This window comes from Cyprinodon tularosa, unplaced genomic scaffold (genome assembly GCF_016077235.1).
Source record: "Cyprinodon tularosa strain WSP-4 unplaced genomic scaffold, ASM1607723v1 ctg249, whole genome shotgun sequence".
Classification (NCBI taxonomy): Eukaryota; Metazoa; Chordata; class Actinopteri; order Cyprinodontiformes; family Cyprinodontidae; genus Cyprinodon; species Cyprinodon tularosa.
In genome coordinates this window covers 763,359-775,597 of record NW_024038924.1, presented here as the reverse complement: position 1 = coordinate 775,597, position 12,239 = coordinate 763,359, and the positions used below count along the sequence as shown (strand labels likewise).

Genomic DNA, 12,239 nt, shown 5'->3' with positions numbered 1-12,239 from the left:
TTAAGTGCACTCCAGACTGTCAGAGCTGCTGCATAAAGGCCTTTTCAGCCTCAAGCAATAGCATGCATTTTATTACCTCTGCAGACTAAGGAGGCACACTTAAAAAAATGCATCAGTACAAAATATAAAACTTTAGACAATCTGCAAAAATGACATCTCTAAATTAAAAAGGGCAAAATAATAATTCCAAAAATAAACTAGACCTGTGATTATAACTATCAAAAGAAGCCCTACAGTCAACCTTCGCGGGCTAACAAATTTGTACCACATAAATATTCAATACTAAGCGAGGTCAGTTATCTGAATGACCGAGTCGCCCCAAAAAAAGCCAGAGACGCTAAAGCCACCCTTCTGAGGAGGGGAGGGGGGGTTTAAACAGTGATATTTACAAAACAATGTACAAAAATATCAAAAACAAAAAAAGTTTTCTACTTTATTGAACGCTGTCTAGACTTAATAAATAGGTTTTGTCCCCTCTGACCTGTAAACATCTTCAATGCTTTTAAGAAGAGTAAATGTGGTTTATGATTTTTGTCTAATTTTAACTGAAATTTTCTATTAGTCTTATAAAAACCAACAAAAACAGATCAGCTATCCTTGGTGAGAGTAGAGTTAATCCATTTTGGTATTATTGAAATAAAAATAAACAACACTATCTCAATGCTCCAGCCCGATTACAGTACAAACATTTAAATACTAACATTAGCAAATAAATGAGGGGAAAATTTGCTGACTTCTATGCCTTTTAAAGCAATAGAAAGATAGATAATAGTAATTGCTGAATTATAGGTATTGTCTCACTACCTATATTGGATGTTAGTTCATTATGAAAGGCCCTAAATAAGGAAGTGTTAACTTATCTCCTGTAAATTCGGCTGTGTGTTTATTTTTTGCGATTTTAGGACTAAGAATGTTCATCCTTACGCCGAGGTACCATCATCTCTCTCTGGAAAGAGAAAATCAAAGAAGATGCTGGTTAGTTATTTTAAGGAGTCCAAATCCCTCATGGAAAATGCAACCAGCACAACCTGAATAGTTTTTTAAGCTACAGTATAATAATTCACATAAAAATGATGATAATCTGAATGATATGTAGAGCAAAACTGTTTTAGAGCTGTCTTGTATTTTTATAGCATGCAAATTACGTAGAGGAAAAATGCATTAAGGCACTTTGTAAATATTCATAGACAAATATTCAAAATTAAAGAAGGGACACAGTACAATTTAGATTACAAAAAAAAGCTCATTATTATTTGTACATATGTCAGTCCTGATAACAAGTTACTGCAGTTTTCTTTTTTTGTGTTAATATTTTTTATCTTTTTTCCTCACTGATGAACAATTTGAAACATTTCAACAGGAATTAGCAAAATATGGATTCCAGGAGCCTTTTTCCAGAGACGCTTTCTCTATCGATTTGCTCTTTGAATCGGATATTTTAAAGAGTTTTTTTTTATTCAGCAGCTACCTGTTGTAAATATTTTCCCTGAATAGTTTGAAGCTTCGCTTTGATGATGATATGAGTTTTTCTACAAAAGCATACCGATTTCTGTATATAGACAGTTTTAAAACCATAAAAATCATCACTGCACATGGAGGTTTAATGGTATTTAAGTTGAAAATATATCCGCATTATGAACCTAACTAGCTTTTAGTTTAAAAGCTAATCTTTTGTTTTAACAAAATGAAGAGGCTAAGATTAGATATCTCATGCAGGTAGGAAATTATTACTTATAAACTGTCGACAGAACCCCACTTCAAGAAAATATGAGCTATCCCTTTAAGTTCAGAAACACTTATCTTGTCCTGAACTAAAATGTTTCCTAAAATCCTATTTCTCTATAAAAATACAGATTAAATGTAGCTTACTGTCCTGCATGAAGAAACAAAACAAAAAGAAACTTATGGAGCAGTAATCCTATATCAAATGTGAATCTACCGTCTATACGTCACAACTCTGGCTTTGGAACCCAATATGATCCTCTATAGCGACCAAGCCCATAATTATACAAAATCCTCTTCCATCGTGAATAACACAGTGATATTACAGACATAAATACATATACACAGAGTAACGATTACCATGCAAGTGTGAGCAGAGGTGGCTTTTTAATGGATAAAGAGAACTATATGCTATGAAGACAAGAATGATGGGTGAACACCTTCCCTCAGCCCCGACCAGAGGCGTCAGTTCCAGCTGAGATTAGTTTTCATTAAGGATTCATATTTTCCTGTGAAGATTCATTCTTCCCTCTTAGTTTCTGTCTCTTTAATACGTCAGTTGGAGTGATTTGTTCCACCTTGCTGTCACCCAATGGATAACAGATGAGAAATATGCAGATAAAAAGTTAGTCAGCACTGAGGCATGCTGATGTCATCCGTTTCCTCCCCTTAACAGACCAGTCTCCACCTCACCTGGAACAACAGGTGGTGCTTTCCTCCAGTGCAAAAAGGGAAGTCTGTGGATGTTTGTCTCAGGCTGTAATGTGTTTTTCTTAGTTGTTTCTGTGTAATAGGAGGTGCATATGAATTTGCATGCAGACAGGAAGCTAAACTATCGACAGGCGCAGGAGTCGACAGTCATGTTGGGGTAAACTTTCAGCACCACGTTCTTGTCCTCGTCAAAGAAGAGAATGCTGAGGGAGGACATCTTCTCTGGGACGCAGCATGGCTCAGGGATGCCAGGAACCACGCCGACAGCCCGGACGATGCTCTGGATGGTGGCGTGGTTTGTGGGCTTCAAAGCCTGGAATGAAAAAAATATACATGACTCCTGGGTTTTACTTCTAGATGAGCTGAGTCACTAATGGACTTTAACTAACTAAAACCAATCTCACATATTTTCTTCAGACTGACTGTATAGACTCTTAACATTGTGATTATTTGAGTTCACTTTGTTTTGCTGTTGTTTGTCGGCTCTCTTTAGGCCCAAACACAGAAATTTAGTGGTCTAGACTTCTACTAGGCTATTATGACACCATTTTCTTTTGCTTTTTCAGTCATTTTGTTGCAGATGGGATGTTTTTGGGATTGCGATTCTGCTGACAACAATTATTGGACCTGTGTTCTCACATTTGACTCTAAAATACTTGCAGGGCTAAGAAGAAGATCACGCTTGACTATATCAGTACAAGATGAGAAGGTGTCTAGTATTTTTTAAGAGTTTATTTATCAGAAGAAGTTGTAAGAGATACATTGCACACCTCAGCAACTTAAACCAACATTATCACTTCCATGCAAAATTTCTTAGTAAAAACAGACATCCAAGTTAAAATGAACTAAATCAGCCCACTATGACAGACTGGATGGAAGCATTAACAGTCTTTGCCTAATGCGAGTGCCAACTTCATGTACTGTAGGTATATTCATTGGTTCATTCAACCAAAATGTATTTGAAATGAAAAAGTTGGTTTACTTCATCTACATTGTCTAGTTGATACATTACTGCTATTTAATTTATCTGATGACATCATTGCTTCTCTGTAGAAATAAAAACTGGTGACAAATTGTCAGAGAAGATGAAAACATTTAGTTGGAAACTGTGACAATAACAAGAATGGCTCATAAGAATACAAAAGATGCTAAGATTGGCAGCTGATTTGTTAATTCCTGCTTATAAATGAAAGTACTATCATTGTGTTTTGAAGTTGGTTAGCATTGTTTTTTATTAATCTCCTGTTAATATTCTGAACCTAAACGGAACAGACTGAGATTTATTGTGCTTTTATTATACTTTCAAAAGCACCCAGAAAGGTACTGAAATTGATTTATTTAGGCTTCAGACTTCAAAATAAAACAAAAAACTCATGATATGAGCCAGTTACACCTGGACTTGATCAGTATATACTGATTATGAAATTGCAGTGATTTCTGAAAATATCACTTTGGCTCTCCGAAAGGTTTTAAAAAATGTATTACATAAATCTGGTCTAGTTTTTATGAATGCAATATTGTGTATCGGCTACAGCTTTCCCCTCTTAAATAAGTCACAGTTAAAAGAAGTCAAAGTTGAAATTAGCATTCTTCCAAATGTATCAACAGTGACAAATGCTTTTTTCCCCCCTCATTAACAAACCTGTTGGTCTCCATATGTATATTCAATACCTAATTATCTCTAAGTTTAGAAAATATCCAGTAGGAGAAGTTTTCAGATTTGTTTTTACAGTAGCTCTACAATCATATAAGTGTCTTATTTTTATTTTATTTATGCACAACCATCTAAAGGCCTGAACGTTCTTTACATGCCTGACAATTAACACACACCTGATTATCTGCTTTAGGGCTCACTCTTCCCTCACATCACAGCAGAAGAGACAAATAGCATAAAGGCACTTTTAATAGAAACTATTTAACAGCTTCTGAGAGTTTGACCTTACTAAAGAGATGCAACTTCAGAGGCTTTTCTGACTGAGCAGAAAAGCTGTAGGAGAGGGAGGCGGCTCCCTTTAAGGCCCCAGGCCTGACTGCTGGGACTAATTACATCCAACTACAAAGTCTAGCAACTCCGCACTAATGAATTAAATAGATGGAGCTGGAGCATTCCGGCCATGTTTAAAATACCTGTGATGTTATCTTGTCACCGGGAGCCGACCTTTAACATTGTCCTCTAACAGTTTTTTTTTGTTCATGTAAAGGTGTAAAAATGTTGTAAAGGTCAGCCACCTGCTGTGAATTTGTTTTTTTAAATTTAGATTTGCAACTGGCCAGTATTTTCTACAGTACATGCTTAGTGCATTAGGACTTTACTTTGAACTAACTGGTTTTTATTAAATTACATTGCTATACTGTTCATGTTTATCTTCAAAAGCTTTCCGGTCTTTGAACAAAGTAGAGGGGAAAATGATGAGGATCCACAGGCAGTAAAACCCCAGTGAGTAGTTTATTCTGGTCATTGAAGATTAAAGCTCGTAAAGTTTGGGATTATCATCCATAATATAAGACAGACAGGCCCTTCTGACTTTAATGTAACTAAGGTTAATATAACACAGAGCCCTAAGAGCATCAGCTAACAAAGACTGATGGACTCCCTGACTGCTGAACACAGCAACTCTGTTTACTTAATCTCTGCAGAGAAGTCAGTGTTTGAACATTGAGCATCTGCATGTATGTTTTTAGTCTTCTGTTACGGTATAAAACCACTCTAATGGGTCCTGGAGTTCAGTAGGGTGGCATTTTGGATCACCTGTTGAAACAGATTTGGATAAGCAATAAAAATGACTGCCTGCTTCATAGGCTCATATGTTCAAATGTGCTACAATATGGTTGTTATGAGAAGGACAAGGTGTTTTTATGAGAAGTAATAATTCCAAGAAAACTGCTGCAGGGATAACTTGTCCAAGAGGGAAACCTGGACATCTCTCTCTCTCCAGCTCATTCTGGAGAACACAAGGTACTAATAGATTCTGCTGGAGGTTTCTTCCTGTTAAAAGGGAGTTTTTCCTCTCCACTGTCGCTACAAGCATGCTTGGTGTGAAGGATTGCCTTTGAGTCAATGAGTTGATGCAATCAACTGGTTTTCCTTAAATAGAAAACTTTGAATCTGTTTGAGTTTATGATCTGGTTGAATTTTCCCTTTAAAATGCATGGAGACGACGTGTTGTGAATTGGGGCTATATAAATAAACTGAATTGAATTGAACAGGCAAAAGAGGTACAACTATCCAGTCTTTTAGGATGGGCTAGTTCCTGGGACTCATCCAAGTGGAATGTAAGACACAACTCAATCATGAACCACCTCACTTTATTAATGTTTTTTATGGAAGATATTTGGGCGACTCAAGATGGCTGCCACCTTACACTCAGCTGGAACTGACTCCATTGTCATGAGGATGCCAGCTGAACAGTACCAACAAAACAAAGATGAGATCCTGAGGTCTACTTGATCAGACATTGTCACCTTTTTGCTAATGCCATGATAAGTCAAAGAACTCTGGTTACAGAACCCAAAGAGGCTTGCTTATTTTGGTGCAGGGATTCATATCGCCCATCTGTAAGTAATTGTGTCCTTAAATAAAATATTTAAATATATGTTCATATTGACAGAAGGGTGGTGCGGTAAGCAGGCCCTTAGTTCAAATCCCGGCAGGGAGTTTTCATGTTTTTCCTGTGCATTCATGTTAAGTTTATCAGTCTAAATTGCACTTTTCTAATAGTATGTCCATGTATGGCTGTCCCATTTGTCTCAGACTCATCCATGAAAGATTGGTGTTGCATCCAGGATGTAACCGATCACTCAATCATAGTCCACTGTGGCACCAACACCCATGATAATGGAGGATTTAAACATAGAGAGAAGATAAATGGATATATATATATTTTACTCCTGAATAGTGCAACAATGAGGTCAAATATTTCAGTTTTGTGAATATTTAAGAATTTCGTATGTGTCTTAAATACATATAGGTAAAAAGCAAAAGTAGACAAACAGCCTAATTTGGTGGTAATATTTTTGTCACCACTGAATACATAAAATTAGGAGAGATAAAGCACCTTTCTGTTAAGCAAAAAACGACTTAACAGACAAGAAGTTGCTATTGTATAGAGCCTTATAAGTCATCAAACCTACTGGAAAATGTGTTGTCTTGAACGCAGAGAACAGACACCTAATTGCAAACTGGTCAATCAAGGCTAATTATGTTTGACTTCAAACTTTTTATTTTTGAGGAATAGATAAATATGTGTTTTCTCACCTTTGGCATCGGGAACTGGCAGGACCCAGAACAATAGTAGGCATCAAAAGACTTTGGTGATATAATCCATTCACTCCATCCGATGTCTGTAAAGTCCACCTTGAGATACCGTCGAGCGCAGTTTCTCGGCTCATTCCACTGCTTCTTTCGTGCCTTTTTGATGGTCTGCTCATCAAACTGCAGAAGGGGATTCTTTGCTCGTTGATTCTTGCGGCTCTTTTTCCGTGGCCGACGGTTCTGCTTGTTTTCTATAGGCTCGTAAGGACTCGTCTCGTCCCATCCTCTGGTTTCGTTTGGATACTCAGGTCCAGGAAGTTCATTGTTTTGCAACGGAAGAAGAATGTTCGCAGACCGCTTGTGTCTGACATGCAGCTGTCGTTCCTGTTTGGTGTCATTGTGTTCTCTCAGCTTATGGAAACTGTGTGAAATGGAGCCTTCAACTCCCAACGAATGGTGTCTCTGGAGAGTGGCTACCACACTTTCAGGCTCCGAGATAGCAGAATCATTGGCGTAAACCAGGATGTAGGGAGAACGGTCAGACAGAAGCTTCTTCCATGGCTGGGGCCCTTGTGAGGCAAGATCAATCCCAATGAGCAACTCGTCATGGTGTTTGGCTTGATTGACCACGCGAGTGATGTCCCTCCACTGCCACGAAATAAAGTCCCTGTAGAAGGTGGACGCATTTATCCGAAAGTGTCCCAGACTCCTCATTTTGTTGTCCACGGATGCAAAGCTCCAGATGACCATGTGGATGTGGCTGTGTCTTCGGGGACCGTGGCGGGCACAGGTTTTAGCCGCAGAGCAGCCCTGAGTGCTATTCTGAAGGTCTCCAATATAATAATGAAGAGTTGCTGACAGAACATCCTCGGATTTGGTGAGGGAGGTCAGGTTAAACACCTGCAGTTGCTTGTTGTTTATTGTACCTGCGTAAGCAGTGAGCAACATTAGTAAGAAAACGGAAACTGTTGTATATACTCTGATATAAATAGATTATTTTAAGTGATAACATAGATAACAAAGATTAAAAACAAACTTGTAGTTTTTGTTTAAATTTTGACATTTGTGAGGTTGTCAGAAGTATTTAAAATCAGCCAGTGTCAGTAGTGCACCTAAAAGCTGGGGGGTCCAGAATCCACCAGTTTTGAGCTTGGAAATCCAATAATTTTTTTAATCAGTAAAGTAACCATATACAAATTCTAACAGATGCTAGCATTGCTAGCAAAAAACTCACAAAAATTATATTCAGTATTTTCAGATGTCTTTTTCATTAAAAAAACAGTAAGAAAAGCTTTGAGAATCATTAGGAAATTCTCATAGTATATTCAAGTTGACATATAGCCCACATAATTTCTTTTAAACTTCAATCTAAACCTTTAAACTCTATTTGATGTCTGGTTACATATTTTCATTTCTTGTCAATTTTATTTGCTTAGCTTCTTTCTGTTTCTAATGTAAAGTTGTCAATCTCACAGCCTGAGGAAATTAACAGCTCAAGAAGAAATTCAAACATGAATGCAAAGCCAAAACTATAAAAATCCAGGTTTATCCAAGGACCACTGGCTAAATATGTTGCATTGTTATTGTTACCTTATATATATATATATATATATATATATATATATATATATATATATATATATATATATATATATATATATATATATATATATATATATATATATATATATATATATATATATATATATATTCTCCATGGCTTGTTGAAAGGAGATCAGTGCAGAGAAATAATTTCACATCTCTTCCACTACATTATTTCCAAAAGTCATTTGTTGCTTTGCTTGGAAATATTGTCAGTTTTTTTTTTAATGGCAGGCTTGAATTTAAAAACCCATTTTAGCTTGGTATCTTCCTTTCACATTAAGACCTATTTTGTTGGGTTTTTTTTCCTCTCTGTTCACTCAGCATGAACATGAACATGCATCATCTCTTGTTCCCCTCCCTTATTGCTTATTCCATCTCTCATCTTTTGTCTTAAAAAAAAAGATTCCCCACAAGCTCCAAATGGTCCACAATTCAGCTGTTTGTTTTATTACTGGAACCTCTTTATTTGACCCCAATTAAAAATCATACTCATTTGCTTCCAGTCAAATTCAAAATTAAATAAAAAATTATTTTGTTTTTTATTACAATTTTAGATTACACACTGAAAAACACTATGGTGATAAAAAATAAACCCTAAAAATATAATCTTGTTGATCAACTGATGAATTATGTTTAGATTATTAAGTGCCTTGAGATAACATTGGTTCTAAATTTGCCTTATAATCAAAGGAACTGAACTGATTTACATCATCTTAACATTTACAGTATGTGTCCCAGATTAAACAGATTATACATCACAAGGTCAGCCTTGGATGATTAATGGCAGGAGGCACTTTGCTCTGTCATAAAATCGGATGTTGTGTAATTTAGAAGATAGTGACATGATAGACATAAAGTTAAAACCTTATTTATCTGAGTTTTAAATGATGGAAATTAACACTTTAATTTATCTACTCTGACTTAATTCTTGCTGGATTCATCAAGGAGAATTCCTCCCTGTTTCATAACTGAAACCACTCTCACTGCAGCAGGTAAATAAGCCTACTGATTGCTTTTGATCTGACAAAACAACAGCAACAAACTTAAATTGATGCCTAGATATTTTAATCTTCAACACAGACTTTAGCAACGCTCCAGTGTCTGCACACAAAAAAAAAAACAGATGCCATGTAATCTTTGATAGCAGGAGAAGTTTTATCTTAAAAAGAGGGAATATCTCATAATTGTGTGAAACGCAGTGAATTTGCCAGGCTGTAACATGCAGCTTCCAGACGACAGGAGGCAGTAGGCAATAATATTACAACAGCTGGTCGCCCTAAGCAGTGCCTGAGTCCAACTGATAATTACCAAAGGTCTGCGCACAAATTTAAAGGCGGTTGATTGTCACTCTTAAAGATAGCAGAAGAGAAACAAAAGGCTTTGGAGAACAGAGACTGCAGTGGAAAGTCCTGTTCTGCTAACAAACAGACAGGCTGAGCAGCTTTTTCCAATCCTGTGCAGAGGAGAAGATCTATTTAAAGTATCTGAGAGGAAAATGTCAACATTCTAAGAACAATTATGACTCAAAACGATTTAAACTACATGAAGTATTCAATTTTAAACCACCTTTCCCAACAGAAGGGGGTGCTCAACAGAGTCTGAAAGAGAGGATCAACAGGTGGATTTTTGTTCTTTGCAAAACTGCTTAGATAAGTATAAGAAGAGAGTTTAGCAATTAATTTAAGAAATTTTTTTTGAAACATAACTTTTGGAAAATGTGAAAAAGCAAACATCATACACTCTGGAACACACTGAAAAACTGAGGTGATATGTTTAAATGCGTAAAGTCCTGGATACATACCCCAGTGCGCTTTAAAGCTGCGGACTGTGTTGCCATCCCTGAAAGGAAACCCGGCCCGGTTGTATTTGGCGTAAAGCATCTGCATGTGCTCCGTCATTGTATCCTCCAAATGTGCGTCTCGTTCATCCTCGGCGGTAAACTGTTTATCCACCGAGTGCGTAAAATCCATCTTTCGCCTCTCGGGGAAATTGTTCGTTTTCAACATCGCACAGAATCCAACGCACAAATAACTCCATCCATAAAGCAAGACGAGCATAAACCGTGAGTAAAGAGCCATAACTGATGAAAAGTCAGGATAGAAGAAGGGAAAAAATAACAGCTGTTGAAAACTTAACTGGTCCAGCAGTGTCCCCTATTCCCCAAAACGCATACCATCAACCGGGGAGTCCAAAATTGTCTATCATCACCGCGTCATCCAAGTTTTTAAGGGCTTTTGATCTGAGCAATAGTCAGTGGATTTAAAAACTGCACTAAATGCCAAAAGGTGTGATTAAACAGATGCGGCAGGGCTGCGCCTCCGCTGAAAACACTCCTGGCCTCAGCTCTGCAGCACTTCAGCACTCCTCTGTCTCAGCTTACATTGAAGGTAAAGCATGTTGTGCTTAGTATTATAGGGCTTGGGGGACCAGCTGGGTATTCCTCTTCTTAACACACCCACAGACGCGTGAACACACGCACAGAAAGAGAGAGAGGGAGAGAGAGAAAGGACGGAAAGAGAGATTGAGTTTCCTCCCCCCCAAAAAAACAAAACAACACGTTTATTTGTGGACAAATTATCTTGTTATCAAGGGCAGAAGAAGGTATGTGTTATCAGTTTATTTGAGGTAAGAAAAAAAAAATCAATAAGGACATTCCATCCATTTATTGGCCCAATTTCAGCACCAGAACGGCTGCCACGGAGCAGCCGCTCCGTGCGTAATTTCTACTCCGCAGAGCTGTGCGTCTGGGCAGCGCTGTTGAATGAAGCGGCTTACTGTGGGCATTAAAGGCTTTCTTCTCCGCTTTGTTTGGGTCAGTGCAGTTAAGCACACACATCCTGTACCATCGCGGGCTGATCCGGATGTTCTACCCTTCCTCGCCTCCCGCAAAACAGCCCATCAGGCGGGGTCCTAACACCCCACCCAGCGGCCGCTGGCTCCTCTTTCAGGGGCACTCGGGAGGAAATGATTAGACCATTTCCCCGCCTTTGGACATTTGATGGTAATAATATTACCATGGTATGTCCTTCAATGATGGATGGAGGGTTACCCTTTTAGAATAGATGAAAAGGAAAACATCATTCCAATGATCTCCAAATTCAGATGCAGGAGAGAAAGTAAATGTATTGTAATAAATTATTATTATGAATGTAAATTAATTCTTGTGGAATAGCTCACTTTGAAGTTAGCAGGTAAGCACTTTCCACATTTTAGGAATGCTGGTTTATGCTGTCTGTAAACAAACAGAAAAAAAAAATCTTGTTGGTATCTTCTATACTAGCAGTGTCTGGGGGTTTATTGGTTGGGATCAGTGGTGAGGAACCGATTTTACTGCTGCTCGAGGACAGGTGACTATTGCATGCATTAAATCCCTTTAAGTCATCATACAATACTGTCAGCTTGTGCCATAAAGCCTGACTTACACTGTACGATTTTTTTCAATCGTTCAGTGTTTCAGCTACAGCTCACACTGTACGACGAAAACGCAGGATTTCGTCGTACAGTGTGAGTTCAAATCTCGCGATGCCTGTTCTCACACTGTGCGATCCAATGCTCTAATGCGATCTACCTGCTCACAGTGTACATCTAAAAACCACATCGGGCTCAGCTCCGCGGTGAGATGGTGCTACTCTGACTCGTCTTTCTGGAAGCCAAAGCAGAAGAGGAATATGAAGCTCACTGGAGAGAAACGCGCTGCCTTGGCAATTTGTGCAATTTTGTGCTGAAAGCACTAAGAAGAAAGGCGACGACCTATTTGGAAAAAGACATGGCTGAGCAAACATGGCTACTATGGTCTAACCTGACTCCGCCAGATGGATTTGCTCCGCATATCCATCTGGAAACCTTCCGTTGAAGTAATTTTGGGAAGGGGCAAATATACTGGTTAGCTGATTGGCCTATGTTGGTGATAGACGGGCTTACGACGGCCGACTGTATTTCAAACATGTTT

General features: G+C 38.1%; 1 protein-coding gene across 1 annotated transcript; it reads right to left on the bottom strand.

Annotated features, from left to right (window-relative positions):
- Nucleotides 1–902: 902 nt before the first annotated feature.
- On the bottom strand, nucleotides 903–10,696 carry bmp3 (bone morphogenetic protein 3). The gene is made up of 3 exons (XM_038288133.1): nucleotides 10,092–10,696; nucleotides 6,689–7,611; nucleotides 903–2,746 (listed from the first exon to the last, which is right to left on the bottom strand). The coding sequence occupies exons 1-3, from the start codon at nucleotides 10,366–10,368 to the stop codon at nucleotides 2,555–2,557; spliced, it is 1,392 nt and encodes a 463-aa protein (XP_038144061.1). The 5' UTR covers nucleotides 10,369–10,696; the 3' UTR covers nucleotides 903–2,554.
- Nucleotides 10,697–12,239: the final 1,543 nt, after the last annotated feature.